At 33.0% G+C, this 23,222-nt stretch overlaps 1 protein-coding gene across 1 annotated transcript; it reads left to right on the forward strand.

The window, feature by feature from the left end:
• The first annotated feature begins 12,808 nt into the window (after positions 1–12,808).
• LOC118261896 (endocuticle structural glycoprotein SgAbd-2) lies at positions 12,809–18,092 on the forward strand. The gene is made up of 4 exons (XM_035572919.2): positions 12,809–12,974; positions 14,475–14,617; positions 16,388–16,542; positions 17,777–18,092. The coding sequence occupies exons 1-4, from the start codon at positions 12,966–12,968 to the stop codon at positions 17,923–17,925; spliced, it is 456 nt and encodes a 151-aa protein (XP_035428812.1). The 5' UTR covers positions 12,809–12,965; the 3' UTR covers positions 17,926–18,092.
• The last annotated feature ends 5,130 nt before the right edge of the window (positions 18,093–23,222 follow it).

The following is a 23,222-nucleotide window of genomic DNA, read 5'->3' on the forward strand; positions in this document are numbered from 1 at the left end:
AGATGTGTTATAGTTTTTTGGAAAAAAACTATTACTAGAGCCGTTTAAACCTTTTTTTAAATGGATACTACACTACTAGGTACCTGAACCATGGCCTTATATGTTCCTTTAATTTTAATTAGATCCTTACATCACGTTTGCAAAACGCGATTAGCGTTGAAATCCTATAAGTTAAAAACGAACTTCATCAATTTAAAATGATAATACTTGAAGGTTAAGGTACAGAGGTTATGATTTAAATATTTATAAACAGTTCTCATCTGGTGTTTTATATTTTTTTAATCAAAACGTCTGAATATGTTTCCATCTCCATGGATCATTATGGTGTGGCATCTAATTTCAACATAATACATAGAATAAGAATTAATCTTATTGACACATTTGTGCCTCTCGTTGACCTTGTTTTGATAAAATTTCTTAACAAGTAGCCATGTTATGGGGCTATTTACGACCTTTATTTCCCTTAATACCAGAATGACAAGAAAAGTGAAAATTAAGTATAGACACATTAATATGACGAAATAAAACTATCGATCGGTGAATAATGGCTACTTTGATGACATAGATTAGATAAGCGGTAGGCTCGCCCTCTGTTACATCTAGGGGTTAATAGTATGGCTGACGTAAAAAAGGTGTGTTCTGCATAGTTTGTCTAAGACTTCGAAAAAAATGGTTATTTAAGAGACTAGAGATATAAAAAATACGTCAACAACATATTACTCACGAGATGTTAAGAGCAGAATATAGGCCTCCCTCTACGTTTTTCAGACCATCTAGTTAAGCGTGGCTTGCATCCTGCATAGATTGGTAATGGAAGGTAAACGTTGAATGATTATAGGTACTGTCTTGCCACATTTTTTTAACGCCAACCGCTAAAAACTCCATTGCTATAATGAAATACCATAATTAAGTAGTAGAATATTGGTGCAAATCACCCTGAATAGGCCAATTGGACCGAAGTGAAACCACGGCCTCATAGAAGTGACAGTAAACCGACTTGAAACAACGCTTGCGTTGTTTTTCGTCATTTTGCCGGCAACGCACTTGTAACGCCTCTGGTGTTTCGAGTGTTCATGGGCGGTGCCGATTGCTAACCATCAGGTCTATTCGTATACCAGCTTATCCCCATAAAATAAGGTTTACTAGAAATACACTTTTCACTTATGGCTCTCAAAGCTTAAATATAGGTTGTTTTTTTTTTTCAAGAAGCTCATTGAGGTGATTTTATTCTGTAAAATAACGGTTCTTGGTTTTGAGTTACTGCATTACTATTTCCACGGGTTATTACTACAAATGAACCTAGTAAGTACTCGATAATGTATTAGTACATGTTTCAGAACTGATTAATGATCTTTAACTACTTGGTAAACGATAGTTAATGGTGTTGTAAAATTTTAAATCTTGAAGCAAGACATTTATATTTTAATAACAGTTATAAAACAATAAATAGTAAAATTATTTTCTAATCCAATACTCATCAGTCGAGAGCAATAACCCCAGCTGCATTTAAAATTATTAGAATTATACTCTGTATTGAATGTGGTGTATTATATTAATATTAGACTTAAATATAAATATTAGACTCATCATGCACTTTATACATAAGTCGTACTTACAACAATATACAAATACTTAAAAACGAAGATAATATTCGAGTGTTTGATAGATGTTCTCATATAACAGATGGTACGTAAAAATAAACACGGCAAATGACATCTCAAGTACTGTATGTAAATAAATTATGACAGTAGTAAAACTTACATGATTGAGTATGACAATATATTGTATTTTTAAACGATGCCGCACTTAATACGCTTGTCACACATAATTACGTACAATTTTGTAAATAAGAATTATTGATTCAATTGTTCTTTTATACCATTGCAACATAAGCATACGGTTCTTCATCATCAAGACACCATTACTGAACATAAGCCAGTGACCTTCATCAGTTCATTATTTTGTGAGGTACTACATTTTGTTCTTCACCCTTTTAAGCAAATAAACATATTGTGTAGTTAATGTCCGAAAAGATACTTAGGTAGGTAAACGGTAGGGAAACAAATCATGAGATCGTGAGTTCAAATGCACTGAACGTAATTACTAACATCTTAGCAATTCTTTTGTGAGTCGAATTGTAAGGATTAAATGAAAAATAGCATTATATATTCACAACACACTCAATAATACTACGTGTACCTACAATTTAAGCGTGATCAATGTCGATGAAGTGAAAATTACTTTAGTTGTTTACTTAGAAAACCATTATCTTATCCTAACCTAAAGGTTACATCCATCTTCATATACACATAAATTTCCAATGATGGGAGGTAAAATATTTTGTAAAATTACCCGGCCGTCACCCAGAACAAGTCCCGATGTATTGCGAAATTAAATTGCTATGATTTCCATCAAACTACTACAATTTTAGTTTAACATTTTCGTTTGTTTTATTGATTGCATTAGACACGCGTGATGGCCAAAATGATGAAGCCTTATAGTTAATTCCAATGCATTTGCAAGTTTTATACCACATTACCGATTCGACGCAATGTACAGTTTGCAAAGACAAATAAAAATAACGGCTAGTAATATCAATACAAATAATAACAATATAACAGTCACGTATCAACGTCAGATTTAGCAAAAACAATAAAAAGGCCATGACCAAGATAAATCACGAAAAATAAAACAACAATTGCAGACGGACGATTTATCAACGGATTTGAAGGACGAGCAGCAACAATGCGGAACATCTTGGCATTTTGGCTGATAACCATCTGTTACAGAGTGGGAATACTGGTCAGTTTTGCTTACTGAATACCAAAAACGTTTTTCCAGTTACATAGAACGGCTTCTTGCATTTTATCACCTAGATTGTAATATGGTCGCTACGGATTTTGAAACTAGGCCTCAACTTTAGCCTTTCTACAAAAAAGCACTAGGATCTTACTCAAGCGTGTGCAAATGTGTCGAAGATGACTTCTTTGAGCATAAACTGTATGATATAGTAAGTATTATGCGCCTACCAGTTTGTGAATGGCGCTATGTACCGTGACGTTTTACATGGGTGTTATGTCAAACCTTCTTCAAATTATGCAAATCTTCTTCACGATACACGCATTTATATAAGAAACCGTTATTTTACACATTTTATAAAATACGTAAATAGATATGGAAGTATAAATAAAGAACAAATAATACAAAAAGTATTTACGATCAGTATCACGATTGATTAATGTGTATTGTTTAGTATTAAGACTATAAACGTGACAATGCCGTTTAGTATTTTTTATAATTTATTTGTCTTAAGAAATTCGTGAGGCTATTTGAACTTTGAAATTTAATCAGTAAAATTATCTAACTTGGTCTTCATTTATTGTTTAACGTAATGTTCAAACCATAGGATTTACTAAAAGCTTTACAAGCATTTTGAGTGGTTTAGTGCATGACGCATAGGTCACCATTCTCGTAAATGAATGAATGTGATTGATACACACACGAAACAAAATAAGATATTTCGCTTTACAAGTGTTTCAGAAATCTTTGAGGACACAATTCAAGAATCTATATGAATATGGATTTTGTAAACCTTTTCAGTACAACAATGGAAACTTTTCCTTCCTAGATTTATTTTAATTAATTATAGCTGTTACCAACTGCTTCAATTAATTCTATGGTACAAGTTTAAGGGACATATGACAAATAAATGCTAATTGATATAAAAAAAACAGATTAGTTACAACACAAAGAATTTAAAAGCATATCGATAAAAAAAATTTGGTGGCAACCAAAACAATTTCTTCGGTCTTATCCCAAGCATATAAAATTCATCTCGTAACATAAAGGTCAGTTTCAATTAGACTCTAGCAATGGTACAAGGTAATTAAGGATGTTTAGAGTGTTACAGCTTTAAATTATTACATTACAACATTGTTGCGGTGAAATGTATGTGAATACGTCTAAACTCCGCAACGAACAACAAATTCAACAGAATGATTGGTGTAGTAGCCAAGCCCTGGACCGCTATGCAGGTACATAATAATATGAATTATACACAGAATATTTTAGTAGGATTATTTACTTTTAGTTGATGGACCAATTATGAAATACAATCTACCGCTGGACCTGGCCCGACTAATACATAATTGGGTCATAATCGAGGTATGGGAGGCGGGTTGAAGATCGCAGTTTTGCAGTCAAGTCTCTGTCAAACCTCTCATTGATTTTTACGATAGTCAGGGTTGGATGTTCCTTGTCTAGTGACAAGGTTTGATTTCAACCTGTAATACTTCCTTCTATGTATAAAATTATGAAATAGGTTAGATTATATTTTCAATAGCAATATATAACGTTGATTACACCGTTGACCTATCCTCTCCTCTCCTTAAAGTATCACAATGGGTTGGGTCACACAATTTATGCACATTTAATAGTACCGTATAATTATGCCCTAATCGAGGTAGCATTAAAGCTTTAATATACCTACCTAATTGAAATAATAAACTCATTTGGAGATTATATGATAGGTTTTACTTGTGATCACTAATAAAATTTAACTTAGGTACAATTAATGTGTATGAAAGAAGAACTTCAATCTTTATAGTATTTTATTCAGAGCTTTATTTTGAGGGGGAAAATTATCCAATATCTTCTGGCGCCTTGGCAAAACGAGAGGGAGTGTCAGACTCTTACTGAATAAAAACCACCCCGTTCCAATTTCTGTCCTTTGTGCCGGAGCTTCGGTAATTCCGCTAGGTAGTCCGTAACTCCGGGCCGGGCTGATACACTACTGGGCCCCATCTGAGACTGAGCCCTATCTGTGCCTAAAGACAATAACTATTAGTAAAATATACGACGGAATTAACTAAGTATAGGGATGAGTCAGGCATATCCTTATAAAGTATTAACCTTTAAGTTTAGTTTTGGATAGATTAACATCATACATTCATCATACATACCGGTTCTGCCAAAATGCATTAAAATTACATGACAATATTATGCTTGGTTATATTTCCAAAAGGACATGCAGAGGTGTATAACAATAAATATTATTAGTTTCACAAAAATGTGACACGAACAATACTTAAATTATACATACATATCTAGCAATTGGAAAAACATCTGAACTGGTGTACCCATCTCACATAGAAAATATGCCTTTGATCCTCGAGGATGTCATGTCTCACGTCTCATGTCCTAGAGTTGACAACCATAATAACTAATCAATATTATATCAAAATAATGATACCCAACACCGTGTCTAAATAGAAGGTATTTGATCAAAAACCTATATGCATACAATAATGAGAATTATAATTAAATTCTCATACGTATATGAACGAATTATCCTACTAATACAATTGAAACATTCCAATACAACGCATTAACTAGGAATAATTGTAAATTACAAATTGCATTGTAATTGGATTCTGTTGTTTGCAATACGCCTAAAGTATTAAACGTTGCCGTAGGGCTTCAGTTTGTTGAACTTAAGTTTACAGATGATGGGCAATTTATGCTTACTGCAATCTTCTCTGACTAGCTAAATAAACGTTTATGTAATGTTTTATGAACTCCTCGTTGCTTTAGAGGTTGCAAACTTTTTGAGGAAGGCTGTCTCGGGTCTAGTACCTGAATCTGCCAAAGTATTACAGAAGGTTTTATCCACAGAATAAAGAATCGACTATCGAAAGTAATAGTGGTAACTTTTTTTTTTTGATAGGATTTATCATCATATTATGAATCCTTCCACATTTGGGAAATTTAACTGGGTACTATTAAGCCGTGGTTCCAGATATAGACTAGTCTCCTGTTGCTTGAGATGCACAAATTGCAAAGAGTGGATTTGTATGTATACATAGTGTATACATAGTGGTTTTGTACTTTTAATAGCTTTTTACCTAATTGAGAAATAAAAAGCGTGTTCTATATAATGGTAATTCAATGTCTAAAATATGGGCAACTATATCGAATCAAATGTTTATGTAACGTGTTAAATATTGTGAACTTATAAATCTTTAATTTTGAATCGATTTACGTATTGTAAAATCGATTAAGGTTCTTATGATCTTTTGATTAGGAAACTATGTTTAGGTTTACATAATAGTTTATAAATCAAAATCAATTTCCAAATAAAGTCCTAATTTATTAGTAGAAGATCTTGTGTGGTGTTTTACGGTCAGTCATAAGAATATTTTGTATAGCAATAGGTTGAAATGAGATTTTCATAAGATTTTAGATACTTGTATTATAGTTACGGTATTAAAGCAATTAATCACTTTCAGCTTATTGTCAAAGTAGCACATAAAAATATAGGTAAGTATAAAAAAAATTAAGCGTATTGTAGCAACGCGATTAGGATTTGAATCTAAAATAAAACAAAAGGAATTGATTTTGTAACCGACCAGCTTTATTAATTAGGCAACGAAAATACGAAAACAAAAAAGTCCGCATCGAAAAAACATTGTCTTTAATCAAGGTGTGAGCGTACAAATGAAACTAAAGATAATATTATCTGCGGATTAAGATGGGAACCTAAAGATATAATTACTAGGTGCTCACCTTCCCACGCGACTTTATTGAGTCAAATATATCACTATGATGTTTGCCAGTAGACAGGTATAATGAGCTAGTTAGCTGTTTACTTGTGTATCATGTCTAGTCTTAATACAATGTTAACTTTTTTATGGAATAAGCCGGTAAACGAGCATACGGATCCCCTGATTGTAAGCACCCGAAACACCAGAGGCGTTACAAATGCGTTACCGGCCTTTTGGGATTAGAAAAATTAAGGATTGTTGGGGAATCGGGGTAGGGAAGATTGGGAAGGTGGGGTAATTGGGCCTGCTGTAACCTCAGTCACATAATGCAAGCGTTATTTCACTCCGGTCGAGCCGGCCCATTCGTGCCGAAGCATGGCTCTCCCACACTTAAAGTTATTAGTTGTTAATGTAATTTTTCGGCTTAGATTCTGGCGTGTACAAAACATGCTATGTTTTAATTAGTTCTAACTAGCCTGATCAAATAGGCACAAAAAGTTCGCGCAACGTAAGTAGACTGCTAGACGCCTTTGAGCTGTAAATGTTTATAACTTATCAGCAGTCTGTGACGTCATCACTAGCATCAACGTGTTAAGTTAATCATAGTAACACGTACATTCATTGTTCATTCATTGGCATTGTGTAATCGTCTCGACTACCGTTTCTACTGTGTACTAATTTTGATCTTCCCTTTAGGAGTTTAGACAAATTAACCGACAGTAGAAACATAAACTAAGATGGAAGCTTTGTTTTTATTTTCTCTATTTTCTTCAGTATGCTCTATTTTCTCAATAGGCTCACCTCTTATCACATGGGAATTATAACACAAATAGTGAAAAGTGGTTGTACGTGACGTTGCATATTTTCTTCATGCGAGTCAATCAGTCGCACGCACGTTGGGCGCCAACAGTGATACAGGTAGCAAAAGATAAACCGGTATGATTAATGGAAGTCTCATATTTCCAACACTCTACCATTAAGTATTAGAACAAATCATACATAGTAAACGCCCACTTATGAAAACATTAACTTGTTACCCATGAACCGTTGTCACCATTGTGCCACCATTGCTCTAGATATAAACCCATACAAAATATATGAGGTATTCGTGACCAAATATTAATGGAGTAACAAAGTAAGTATAGTCAGCAAGTCAATATATTCCTTTCTGTCAAAATTCGTAATTAGATTTTCAACTTTAGTGTTTTGATCATAAAGAAGAAAATCCAATGAAAAAGTGTAACAGATTGGTGTAGGTGCACATGCTGGTTACTGTACAAATGTTAGTTTTGTATTGACTGTTGTGTAAAAAAAGGGAAGTTGCAAAAGCTATTTATACATCGTACTAATTGAATAACAAATTAAATTATTCCATGCTACAGTTTCGGTACAGTAATATTACGTGTTTTTTAATATGATATCTTGTATGTGTAATATAAACATTAAGATTCAAATTAGCTTAATTAGCATGTTAAGTAGGTACACGCGTGCTTAATTATTAATTGCCTTTATCTCAATTTTGATAGAGCAATTTGAAGTAGGTTGGTTGAAAAATTTTGTGTTTTAAAATCTATAATTATTACATTCAAACATAACATTCAATTTAATGTCTAAAGCATTACAAAAGTGTAACACTGCCACGATTACAAAGATTATAATTATGATCAGATTTATTTAATACGCAACAAGATTCCCTGATAATTACGAAACCTTTAATAGAAGTTATTTTGTTATAACGTCACGCCTTTAATCCCCAGAGGGGTAGGCAGAGCTGCACATTATGGCACATAATGCCAATGTACACCCACATTTCACAATTTATATTGTATGTCCCATGGAATAGGTGGTGAGCCTATTGCCATATACCGGGCACATTTCCAGACTCCGTGTTACCATGAAAAAAGCCCAGTAATATTTCGCCCGACCCTGGAATCGAACCGGTGACCCCTTGCCCGGCAGTCGCACTTGCAACCACTCGGCCAACGAGGCAGTCAATCATTCTTAAATAGAAGTCTGTATAAAAATATGGTTCAATCACACACTGATATAAATACACATACACATAGGAATTCCATCGCTTACAACCGAGGCAAATTATGTTCCCGTAAAGTCATTACCCTCTTAATTTTACCGACATTATTATAATTATAGTATCTAACAAATTCGTTCAAGTTATGACATGTGTAAGATGAATGAGCTTACAAACTTACATATGAGTTAACCATTGTTGATACTTCATAATCAAGATGCTACTGATAACTATTTAGTGGAACTGTTCTAATTAAGCGTAAAAACTGTGAAATAAAAACGCAGTAGCTTAATTAAATCGTGATCGATTATGTACAGCTTATTAAAATTGATTAGTATGTTTTACTTCTATTGATTAGGTGTTTTAGAACTAGAACTATAATTGCTACTGTTTTATTTATTTTATAACTAACTGGTAGTATTTTTTTTTTATAAAACACGCCGGTAATCGATCAGACGTATCACCTGATTGTAAGCAATCGCCGCCGCCCATGGATACTTGAAACACCAGAGGCGTTACAAGTGTGTTGCCGGCCTTTTGGGAGTTAGGAATTTAAGGAAGAAATTAAATTTGTCAATGTATACGCTTTTACAATAAAATTCCCAGCGATATTCAAAGTTTGAGCCTGAATAAATTTAAAAATGTTATTAAAGAAAAACTGTATAGTAAAGCTTTTTATAAAATTAAAGACTACTTAGATGATAGTCAGGCTTGGGAGTGAGCCGTTATAATGTCCACACAGGTCATGTTGACATGTTTGTAACACAAGTTACATTTTTATACAATTTGACATGATATACATTAATATCATTCGATATTTTTTATTTTTATTTTTAACATATGTATTATTTTTAAAATTGTTAGTCTGAGGACCGTGTGAGAGTTTGCTTAGTTATTTCACTTTTAGTTAATTATATTCTGACAGTGTGAGCATTTACGAGACCTACCCAAATGTTCTTTTGGTTGGTAATGTTCGTCGGATCATTCAGCAACAGCCGTTAGCTGAGCTGATTGTAAACTGACACATGCGTACGGCCTTCTGAACAGGTCCGCTCATACTGTTGTGGTTCTTTCCTCTAAAGACCACTACAGAACCAACTTGCACGGTTCTCTCACATTATCCTCTATTTCATTGTCTGGACTTTAAAAGAGACTATGACCTCTGAGTTTGTTTCGGCATTTCTTCTCAGAGTAGTCAGATAGGAAATGCCGGCCTCATCTAGCTATTTGAAATATTGACGTGTAAAAGTGTTATTTTATGACCTATTTACAGAAATAAATATCATTTATCATTTATTTATCATTAAGGGTTGTTCTTCGGGGATTGGGAAGATTGGGAAGGGGGGAATTGGGCCCCCGGTAACCTCACTCACACAACGAAACACAACGCAATTTTATGTTACATATTTCACAGAAATTATATGTTATGGCATGTGGCATGGAAATTATATGGAAGAGGCTTTTGGTCTGCAGTAGCCACTTATAGATTGTTGTTGTGAAATGAAGCGATGTTATTGTTGACTTAGTAACAAGAAAAGATAAAGCTTAAGATTTTACTGCAGTCTCCAAAAAGAAAAGAAATTATACAAAATTACATTTCTCTTGTGTAAGAGGAAAATGTTTAAAGTCTTGCTTAGCAACGTGCAGTCTACTGCAAATATGTCTAGAATTGAGATATGTGTTAATAAACCACTACCCACGCTAATAAATAAATATCATGAATCAGTGTTTTCGTAACCTATAAGCGTATAAGGTGGTTAGAAGAAGCCTGAAGAAATTTCATTCATTTATGTCTACGTGACGACCAACCTTTGTATTTAGGAGTTATCTACGAATACTTAATCTACCCACTTTGACAACTACGTTTGCGAGGGCGGACATTAGAAATTATTGGTAGTTTACACGTAAAATCTATTAGTAAGTGTACATTACAAATAGTTTTTAGATATGGATTACATTACGTAGTTCGTGTGTAAGATTTCAGTATAAGGATACTTTTCCATCAGAGTTATACTATGCTACGTTGCTATGGATGCGTAAGGCTTCAACCAATCACATTAATTGGTACACATTCAGCTTAGCTTTGGTGGACACGGACTCAGCTAAGCTGTGTATATGGAAAGATGCATGCTATGGACACGTCACGTGGATCAATTACAATGTTTAAAAATAGATTGAAGTTTTATCTGACCAAACAACAGTAATCATATTATGTCAATGTAGTACTCGAGAAATCGAACGGCATTATAATATGTATTTTTTGTAAAATGTTGTATTAAGTTGCTCATATTTAAGTGAATGTTATTTTGAGAAAATAAAATTTCTTTAACCCGATAAATGTGTAGCAATGACAATCAATTTGATTTATACAATCAATCCGAAGAAATTTAATATGTAAAGTGAAGACACAACACAATCTAGAACTAAATTAACAAACATATCAGTAAATGGTTGTTCGCCTTCCATATTTTTTTATCACTGATGTAACAGTTACCTATAATATGCAATATTTTATTTATTCAACACCACGATTAAACCTAGCTATAGGCTTTGGCCTGAATGCGATAATCGCACCATTATTTTGATCAAATTAAAATCGATGAATATGTTTCAAGTCATAGTTCAATGCAATTATCAAACAAAAGGTTAATATTCATGTATAGTGGCTAAAAATAGGATTGTTATAAACTTAACCTTGCTATATCAATCTTTGGATGTTGAACTATAATATACATGGAAGGCCTAACCATATTTTGAACTCTATTTATTGTAATTATGGATTCATTTTCAACATAATCATCTTTTAAAGTTTTATTACACAATAGTTGACCAGGCAAACTTCGTACCGCCTCAAATATTTTTTTCTCAAACAAATAATTCAAGACTAAAATGTGCCAAATCCAGCCATTCTCGAGTTTGGCGAGACTAATGAACAGTAATTGATTTTTAGCAAAGGTACTTATTTGTTCTTGTACCGAAAAGTCTTACAAAAATGTTACATTAAATACACAAATCCTAGAGTCCCATTTAAAGACAAATGAATCGACTATGAAACACTAACAATCTGAGAATATACTACTTCCGTACCCAAAACTTTGATCATTTCCACATCGGAAATTGAATTTCGTACTAAATTTACCTAATAGATAGTCGAAATGAAAATCAGTTGACCACCTAGTCAACAGACTATTAGACATCTAGTTAATTTAGGTTTAGTATTTCTCAACAAAGCTTTAGACGTAAAGTACTAAGTTCAAATTAATATAACCGCCACAGTATAAAGGCATGAATGTTTGTACCCTCATGCAACAAAACCGAGACTATAATATTTTATCTAAAAATTGTATCACGCTAATTTACTTCCTAAGCAACCTTAAATACGGAATAAAATTCCTGAATTTAATTTAGTGGTTGCAGACTAATATTTGGGCTCTCCAAGGTTTTCATGTGTTCTCGTAGTTGCGTTATTTATGTAAAAAACAAATGACACACCTCATATGTCGGTTTGCGGTTAGACGATCTATCGCAAGATCTCATGTTGTACAAAAAATGGCTCTTATTTTTTTATAACGCCTCTTGTTAAATGCCAAATCTTGTTAGGTATTGTAATTGGGTAACCTAAAAAATGTGGGTTACCTTTACCTTACTATTGACAATCGTTTTTGTCCGATTATAGCAAAAATATTGTACCGGCTATCCATTTTAAGATATATTACTTTTAGTAAAATGATATTGTAAATAGGTGTGCTATTCAAATAATTGTGACACTTGTAAACTTTCCTGAATATTTAGCATAAATCATCGAAAAATGCAAATAATTAAATCAGATTGCATTGTAAATGTCAACTATAAATCTGTTCTCAAAACAACGTAATTATTTATGAACTAACATATAACCTAGCTCTAAATTTGTAGAAAAAGTGTAACAATTTGTAACTTAACACGTTATATAAAATAAAATAAATATTGTATTATTGGAAAACTTTAGGAAATTTAATGAAGAAAGGATCTTCCATCTGATACCTACAAAAAAAAAACAGACGAAACCAAGCAGATTAAACCAATCGTATTCCTTAACATTTAGGTTACCTTAATGAAATGATATATTTCATTATATATACGGAGAAATTTTCAATTAAACAATAACTCCATACATTATTGTGCAGTTTAGTGTGTCAGGGCGGGCGGCTGTGCTCGCTTTGAAGTGCCCGTATACGATCGAGCGTCGAGCCTGTCCTGCGCCCGCACTATCATACTCCAATTTCACGAGCCTCGCAGACGCCCGCGAGTTCGTATAAAAGCAGCGGCCGTCGATCTCAATAATCATTCCCGCCACACACATCCAACGCAGATCATCACCTGCACTCACATCCACATTTTATAAAAAAACAAAAATGAAATCGGTAAGTCATCTACTTAAGTGCAAATTTATTGTTGATTTAATCAATCAAAAAAATATCATCCCTCAAAAATTGATTTTAATTCAATCAATCAATTTCATTTTCAACCCTTTCAATTTTTATCCCGAAAAAGATCATCCTTTATTTTCTAATTCCACTAATAGTAATACTAGTTGATAAGAGTTTGAATTGTTCTTGTCACCATTGGGAACATTGTCCTATTGGACCTCATCTGATAAACTAAACCAGATTCTCTTTTATTTCCCTACAATGTCTTACTCCCTTGTCTTGTCATTATTCGAACAATGCGCGGTGATATGATACAACTCATTTGCATAGTAATTCCTGACATACATAAACTTACTATCTTGATTCACATTTCCCACGCGAAATTGAAGTTTGACGAATATGAGAATAGTTTTGTTTTCCAACCGAAATACTGTAAAAAACCATGTCTTAGTAAGTTCATTGTTTTGTGTTCGTAATATGGCATTGTCAGTTGGTGCTATCTCCTGAAAAAAAGCCTTTCAAAATTAACTTTAAATCTCTTATCCTCTTATTATCTTTTACTTCTCTCTGCCCTTGTCCCAAGCTACTTAGAGTAGACATTATAATGTCTACTCTAAGTTTATATGGTTTTTAATCTAATCATCATCATCTTCTTCATCATATCAGCCATAAGACGTCCCCCCAATCCTCCTCAATCTTATTGACTTAACAATGATTTAGTTACCCTTCAATACATAACTTTGTTTTGTTTTTGTTTAACATTTTTCCAGAGCAAAGCTAATCATTTTTTGACCCAATTTTAATTTTTTTAACGATATTTTTTTCTACCATATTTAACTAAAATAATATTTTGTAGTAATACCCAATAACAAAATCCTATGGAATAACAACCGTATTGGGACAATCATAACTATATTAGATATCACACATTATTTTATAAAGCATAAAGCAAAAAGCAAAATTCATTACATCACACTAATACGTTTGTAACGGTCATCGATCATTGTTAATTCGTTATTAATTCGTCACATTATAAAATCAATGATCAAGGCCAAAGAAACACTCTCGATGAAAACATTCGGTTTAGTTTCGAAAGCCATCAAAAGTAGTGTTTCTGTCGGTCATAAAAATGTAAATGACCTATTCTGTTGTAACTAGTGATCTCTGCCACACATGTTGTAAGACAGGTCACTGTTTATCAACTTTGTAAGACTCAACTAGAAACTTTATCTTAGATCTAGCTCAAATATATTGTGTGACTAAACCTTGACAATTATTAAAAACAGAGTAGGTTCACAAAAGTTATATACCACCCTCCCGAGGTAAAAATATTAATTTCATTTTAGTACCAGCGTCATTTTTCCACTAAAAAAAGGTTTATATCATGCCTTACACAGACAAACTTAACAGAACCCTTCTATATTGTAATGATGTACTAACTACCAGGACATCACAGTATTCAGTAAGTCTTAGTAACATATGTCTTTTTTACAGTTCGTAGTTCTGTCCCTGCTCGTGGCCGCCGCGTGCGCCGCCCCACAATACAATCAGTACCAGCAACAGCAGTACCAAGGCCAAGAAATTCCCATCATCAAGCAAACCCAAGAGGTCAACTTCGATGGCTCATACCAATACAGGTAAATATTCTCTACAATGTATAAAATACCTCCTCGCATCATCATCCTTTATCAGGCGTTTCATTGTTGTGACATTAAATTATGTCCCGTAAAATATGCCTTCTGAATCTGGCATCAGGATTTATGAAGGCTACATAATCAGTCATGGCTGTGAGGCCGAGTAAAAAGCATTAAAAATATTTTCAATCAGACACCCTTAAAATTTTGTTTCGACTGTCGCTGTAGAAATCCAATCAACACAAATTAAAGTAATCTGACTTGACAGCACAAAGATTAAAATCGTAATTACCTGATGAAATCCAAGATGTTCATTTCAACGAGGGAGTAAACTTGAATTAAAATTTATTGTAGTTGTAAATTATACAAATTGATGAACTCAGTCATAATCGATATCAGTTAACACATTGTTGTGAAATAAGCTATGATGAGATCATGTATGGACATTCCTCCAGTGTCAAGTGTGTTAAATGCTTAATTTGTGGGAGGCATCTGTGCAAGCATTCGTTGCCGAGCCCTGATTACGAAACAAATTGGCTCAGGTGTTATAGCGGTGCATGAATACATTGATATTTCTGATTCACCTGCATGCATGAGCAAGCTTTATTAATAGTACAGGTCAGACCACCATGTTTTATTATTAACTAACCTGAAAGAAATCTTCACATATCAAAATATGACGATTTCAAATGCAGAATTAATTTGCGAACTTTCAAATGACATAAAAATTACGTTCGTTTCATATTTTATTTGCAAATGCAAGGTTCAACAAAACAGGTAAAGAGAGTGTTGTAAGAAATCACCATACGTTGCACGCTAACAAAAGATTTTAGATTCCCAAGAGCAATAGATTGACAATGGATCATGATTGCACGACCTGAAAACGTTTTGGTGAAACATATCATTAGTTTTGATCTTTAAGTGTGTAGCAGCGCCTTGAGCTGTGGGTTATACTTATTTGTTTTAGCTTTAAGTGATTTATAAATCCTTAGCGCTAACAAGAAAAACAATAAACTGTCTGGAGATTGAACCAATGATTAGACATTTCTTGGAAGTAGTTTTGGTAATCTTTAACTTATAATAGCTGTAGACCATCTGCATTTTTAATTGATGACACTATAACTCAACAATGGCAACAAAATAAGAAACACGTTTATGAATCATCAAAAAGGAAAAGGCCAACCTTTTTTATAATAAAAATGGCGAACATAATTGACACCATCCACGCTTGTCACATTAAACTTAGTCAACACTTACTTAATTAATTAATTATCAAATAATATTTAGAAGAATCGCAACATGGACATAAAACTTAAATACCAAAGTTGCAGAAATTTCTTATGTAACACTTCTACTAATTAATTTAGAAAACAATCTGTCATTGATTCGTAAGTCCGCAGAAGAATGCACTTAACCTCAATGTTCTTGACATGATATAGCTTGATTTGTGTGAAGATTGTACTTTACACTTTCATCAGCACTACGTCTGCGTAGGTGTTACTAGAAATTAAAGTCAAGTCTTTTAAGCATAAAACTTCACATGTGCCATAAAAAGTATTAGTAATATCAGGAGCATAGCTTTCCTGGTTTCCCTGAATTGACACCTTTTGCATACAAAACCACGTCTTGACAAAAAAACACATCAATAATTATCCAATTTGGTGTAATCTAGTTTGGTCTAATTTAGTCTAACCTAAAAGCTATTAGTGAATGTAAAGATTTAGGTTTTATATGTGTAGATTTAAACACAATTTTTGTTCTTTTCTTCCATAGCTACGAGACTGGTAATGGTATCGCAGCCCAGGAACAGGGATACCTGAAGAACGCTGGAGTTAAGGACGCTGAGGCTCAGGTTGCCCAGGGCTCCTTCACCTACACCTCCCCCGAGGGCATCCCTATCTCCGTCTCCTACATCGCTGACGAGAACGGTAACTTATTTTATTTTGACTTTACCAAAACATAAAAAAATGACTTTATTTAGATCACTTGTCATAGTAATGAAAATTAGGGATAGATAAAATGTATATTGTTATGTGGGAAAAAAGTGTAGGAATAATATCATTCACTTCGTTTTGAAATTCCGGGTTTAGTCATACCGTACAATACTTGTAATAAGTAATAGTTTAAAATTCATGTAACAATGCTTATGTCCCGTCAAATATTCTGTACGTTGAAAAGATTTATTAAGAAACACATGTAAGTTTCAAACGCAATCAAATACAATCTGTCAGAGTTCGTTACAAAATACTTAATATACCAAATGTCATAGAGTACTATTCAAAAGCTATAACACTCTTTAATGTTGTTGTATTCTTAATTTATTTATCCTTTTAAAGTATTTATTTTAATTGGAGACTCGAAGTGAGTTGAATGTTTCCTTTATAAGGTGTTTTATTGATACTTTTACGGTTAAACCGTAGGTAGCGTCGGTTATTTAACTTTTATTCATCAGCTTTTTAGAAATTTGCAACACCTTAAACTCTTGTTTAAAAAACCTGCTTAAATTACACCATCTCCACGATCTAATTTCCTTTAAATTACTAAGCGAAAATTATGCGTTAAACACTTAATATTGCTCTCAATCTTCAGAGCTGGAACTCTTAATTAACCTATTAGAGTCATAATGGCGCAAATAGAAAAAATATGAGCTAAAACACACACGTTTTAAGAAGATTGTTACACCAGCACGTGTAATTTACATAGCTTATTTGATTATTCATTCAGATATGAACAGACAAATTACATACTTAAGTTCCAAGTTTATAAGTCGTAGCATTAGTTACGGTATCGTTCGTGTGATGTAAATTACAGCATGCAAACAAGCGTTATGGGTAATTAATTATGCGGTTTATTCTGCACATTAGAGCAACTGCTTCATTCATCGTAACGTGGTTAATTGCATTTCTTATACTTGTGTCAAAACAATGATTATATTAATGAATTAACAGATGAGACTCAAGGTCGTAATTGACTTTTGTACGCTAATGCGAAAAAGGAGACTTTAATTCCATATTGGTACCTTTACAACAGAAATTCCTGTCACTCCTACACTCTTCCAGCGTGTTTGGTTTAACAGAGAATTCAGATTTCAATGATATCATTTCTTCTATTTATGTCTTTCATTTTGAACAAACTATAAAACAAGTATTCTTTTGTCCACAGGATTCCAGCCCCAGGGTGCTCACCTCCCCACCCCTCCCCCAATCCCAGAGGCCATCGCCCGCGCTCTCCAGTACATCGAATCCCAGCCTAAGCAGCAACAGCAGGTCTACCAGCCCCAGGGCTTCCAGCAACAAGGCTTCCGCGGTTAAACAAACCTCCTTGAAGATCATACCGAACGATACTCATCCCACGAATGTACCTATCATCATATAGTTAAGATGTACACGTAGTATAAGTATCTATAACAATTGTTACTGTGATTTATTATATTTGTAAGAAGATTTAAGAATGATTAAGTAAAAAGTACATTTTGTAATTTGATTGTTTTATTCTGTCCTTTAGCCTAAACAGGATAGTTCAAAGCACTTATCTAAGTAAAATATATAACTATAGCAAGAAAAATTGACAAAGCCGAATAATTAAAGAGGTTCCAATACTAAAATCAATTTTAATAGAAATAGCGGTGTTGCCTTTAGCAATTTCATTAAATTAAATTACTCTCTTACTTCAAGGGTCATTGGGTTTTATCTATACATATCCTATATGATACATACTGCAAAGTTGACGAAACCAATGCATTTAAATGAAATAATTATTTTTCGCTGCTCATAACTTGAAAACGTAGATCAATAATTATTGTGTTAAATTCAAATTGCAAAAACAAGTTGTTTATTTAGATCTATTTATTTATTTAGCCTGCCTAATAGACACTAGGTATTCTATTTTTATTATCTATCGTACTAAAAGCTCCTTTACCGGTGATATTTTAGTAATACAGAACGTTTGTTTACTTTTACTGTGGATGGACTGGTTACCTATTGTTTTTAATAGTTTGACAAAAATAGGTACGTAGACCTTAAACTCATAAAAGGAAGGAAAAACTACATAAGTTTACTATTAGCTAAACCATTGCAATATTAAGCGATCTTCACGATAATACAGGGAAAACAGCTAGGTACATATTTGCAGTTCTATTGATAACAATCTGGTGTAGGCTCAGCTCGCCCCTTGGATCTCGCCCCTGATTGCCTAAGTGCATCAACTCGCCCCTTAAATTATTAGATACTCCAACTCGCCCCCGATTGTTGGTTAGTTAAAAGTACTGTCAGCACTCTAAGTTTATAAAATATTTAAATGAATATTTTTTCTTAAAACTTCAATAATGCCTTGGGATTTAATAGTGAAAATTGAAATAAAACTGCATGTGGAGTTAAAAAAGTGTAATATATATATAATGTAAATCACGCATACTAATCTTTTCAATGTTTAACAAACAAAATGTTATACTATGGTTTATACCTAGATAATTTTTCATAACATTTTTCTGAATATACCTTTTTTAGTTAAATTTCAAAGGGAATGCCGCAAGGGGCGAGTCGATGCATCAAAATAATTATTTAATTGTTAAATTTTTCAGTCGCCCCGTAAGGGTTTTCGTAAGGGGCGAACCACAACTCCAAATTAATAAAAACGGGGCGAGTGGAACATTTTAATCGGAAGGGGCAAGATCCATTGGGGCGAGCTGATACTACACCAACAATCTTATACCTATACCCGAGTATTTCTAAAGCCAAGGAAGGTTCAGGAATATTGAGAAAGCAACTCCATGTCATGTCATAACATACATATATGCCCAAACAGGTTTAAATTAACATGGACACAATGTTGTTCATACATCACCCTAACAAATTAATCAAAATGTCATCTCGACTGTACTTAAACACATAGTTGACCAATGAATTATTCGTATTTTGACAGGCTTTTAATATACTTCTAGTTATCTAATATGTTTAGCTTTAAGTTTACATAAGAATCGATCATTTGTCTACAAACCGGACCTCATTAGTGCCTAGGCCGTATAACAAAGACCTCGTTTAGATAATTATACAAATTCTTTGTTTTTCGGGATGAAGTACATGCGTTACATTTCTTGGCTCTTTACCCTGCTCATTTCCTTTTTATTTTTTGGTTATATTCCATAATCTGTAAGCTGCAGATGTCGTAATTCGGAGGTTTAAGATACCCGCTCCTCAAGCATGAGAGCGCGGCTTCGAAACCTACCAACGGCAAGTACCAATGTGACTTTTTCCGATTATTTAGACACCAAAAAGGAAAACGTCGTGAGGAAACCTAGGTTTATATTCGCAAATTATGAGTTTGAAATGGCCAACTCGCATTGAGCAGGCATGGTGATTAATGCTCAAAACCTTGTCCATGCTACATCGAGCAATGAACAATTATTTCATTATTGTGTTGATTCCACCCAAAATGTTAATTCTACTACTCGAATTTCTACATTTTAAAAATTAATCTCAAATAAATTAAATATTGCATGCAACATTCTAAAATTACGTAAAACGTCATACGCTATTTACTTAACATATCATCGTAACATTATATTTTACTTAAAGTTGATCTTCCATAAGCATTACTTAAAGGTTACAAGATCGGTATCAAGTAAGTAAGATAATTTGAATAATTGTTGACCTTATTAACATCAAAACTAAACAGTTTAAGTTACTTATACCCATTGAACTGCACAATTATATGCTTATTCATTTTATAGGACCATTACTCATATTCACGAATAGGTAATTTTATTAAGATAGCCCATAATACTTTGAAATAAATAATGCATTTTGCAAGTAAATTGATAGTTAATGAAATAATCGATTTTAGGGATAAAAATAAATAAAAAATCTTTTTAAGTGTTTGACAAACTTTTATGTTGAATACTGGTTTTTTAAACTTTATATAACGTTTTACTATACTCATTAGTACTTTAGCCGTATTAATTAATTAAATAAACTATTGATTTAGATAACAAATTAGGTATATAAAAAAATCATACACTCATATAAAAGCCAAAGCCACCGTATTAAGAAAATAGTAAAATTAGTATCAAAATGTTCTCCAAATAAAATATACACGTTCGTGAAGTTACATGTACATAAAAAATGTTCTTTTAAAATATAAAAATCAGCGCCATCTATACAAAGTCGGCAATACTCGCTACAAAATAAAGGTCGTATAAGATATTGTAACATCTTAAAAATCGATAAACAAAGAGAATGTACACCGTTGAATGATCAAAGCCTGCGTTACTTCACAGTTGAGCCGATAGATGGAAGCAAATAAAATGATACCGGTCTATAGTATATCATATGTATTATTGAATATTTTGTGTAAAATAACTTTGATGGATATTAAAAGTTACGTAATGTAGGTACAATTTTAAGTTAAAGTGCCAATTTATTCAAATTTCATGAAACACGAAAAATTTTAAAAACCAAAATTGAATAACATGATTTTGATTTTTTACAACCGAATTAGTCGCCTACATTGTATTTATGCAGCATCGAATATTACATAACTTTTTCAGACACAGTATTAGTAAAATATAATTTCAAAATTCTTTCTGAAATCACAGTCATAATGACATATTACTTTGCAAATTCAAAAAGCTTTGAGGCAATCATAATATTATAGTGTGAATGACCTATGCACTGAGAATCAATACGAAAACATAATGACATTGCAGGCAGAGTATTGAAGATTAGAAAATATGTAGACAGTACAAATTATCGTTCATATCTGATATAATTGATACCCTTTACAAGCCGAGGCGTGTGCAATACCGGCGCGTAATCTAATCATGGGACGTATTCACGGTGGGCCAGTTACCTTTGGTCCGACATCCCATCTGTCAACTTACATAACTATTGAAATCTTCGCCGCACTAAACCCGACAATACGAGACACGGTTTCATCATTATTATGCGACACATCATAAATCAATTGTTGGACATCACGCTAAACAATGACACCTGAACTTTAGATAATACTTATGTAATGTATTTGTGACTCTAATACGTTTTGAGTAGCTGTTTTTTATGACCGTGTTAATTTCTTATCAATCTGTTGTGGCTACTTTGTCAGCTGGCTCAACCGGTCGCAAGTATAACTACCGAACATCATATTTTTTTCTTTTTAAGGGGAGAAAATCAATGAGTGGCTTCTTCCGCCTTGGGCGAGGCCAGTGGGAGTGTCAGATTGTTATTGACTAGAAACCACCCAGTTCCAACTCCTGCTTTTCAAGCCGGCTCCGGTGACTCACTGGGCCTGGAAATCGAATATATTAGTTAAAATTTTCAGAGAAGTATGAAATTATCTTCTATTTTCACTTATAGCTGTAATTAGACCAACATTAACAGATGTGATAAAAAATGTACCAAACAGCTAAAAAAATGTTTGTGCTCTTTTAACAACATGACTTCTGGTCGTAATGCAATCTTTTTGTCCTCATTCAAATAAAAAAATATCACTTTCTTCCTGCACTTGCGAGGTCACATTGAGTTGCATTTCAATACACAGTACACTGACAAGTGCACTATGAGAAATATTATTCATCTCTTATTTTTTGTTGTAAAGGTGAATCCATATTTGATCTTTTTATACGTTTTTTTTTTATTTATGTGCCTTCCTCCTTTTAAATTATTTTAACCTCGATAAATCTTAAGATATCGTTCTTCTAAGACTTTTAAAATATGTATGCTCTTTGAAGCTACAAAGTATTTTTAGATGGATGTTAAATAATTCATCATTATTTATAATTAATATTTTGGACAAATATTTCACGCCAATTATATTATTAGTTATTGGGTTATAGGAAAATATTACACTACCAATGTCAATTCGAATATATATTTTTTTAAAGAAACGTTGACCCTGATTACTATTTTCCTGGATCGTTAGTGCATTTACAAACATACAAGTTCACATACACATCACACTCAAACCAGAATCTGTTTGTGGATCACACAAAGAGTTGCTTCGTGCGAGAATTGAAGCCGCTACACGTTGCGCGGCAGCCGGTTGCCCATCCACCGTGCCAACCGTGCAGTCAAATTACGTAAATATTTTATTATTTATTTATAATAGCGTCGATATCCATTAGTTTAATAATTGTATGCCAAATAATTATTTAATCATTTTAAATTTTTGTTGTTAAACTAAACGATAAAATGACTTAAGGTTTTTTTATTGTGTCGTTCGTGGCTCAAAGCGGAATTTACAAGCGGCCTTACTTATCATCAAGTAAAATATCTAACTTTGAATTGTAGGTCATTTATATACGATATATAGAAAGCAGCAGGATTTATTTAGGTCAAAATATAAATACTAGGTTCATTTCAGAATTAAATCAAAATGTGATCATTCGATGTGACTTTACATTTCATTTGACATCATTTTTGAAACCTCTCTTTAATCAAAGTTAGCTTTGATGTGTATATGATGGCTACCTACTACTTAATTTATAATGTAGTAATCAGGTAACTGAATGTACGGTATGTGTAATATTTGAACTTATAAAAAACTAAGCTTAATAATATGATGTTTCGTTGTTGTTATTTCTTCACACAGGTATATATTACTGTGGAAGCTT

This window comes from Spodoptera frugiperda, chromosome 20 (genome assembly GCF_023101765.2).
Source record: "Spodoptera frugiperda isolate SF20-4 chromosome 20, AGI-APGP_CSIRO_Sfru_2.0, whole genome shotgun sequence".
NCBI lineage: Eukaryota > Metazoa > Arthropoda > Insecta > Lepidoptera > Noctuidae > Spodoptera > Spodoptera frugiperda.

Bases quoted from the DNA above. Each gene is read 5' to 3' on its own strand.
- LOC118261896 (XM_035572919.2), top strand. The intron at 14,618-16,387 runs GTAAATATTCTC...TTTCTTCCATAG, and splicing joins GATGGCTCATACCAATACAG to CTACGAGACTGGTAATGGTA. The intron at 16,543-17,776 runs GTAACTTATTTT...TTTTGTCCACAG, and splicing joins CTACATCGCTGACGAGAACG to GATTCCAGCCCCAGGGTGCT.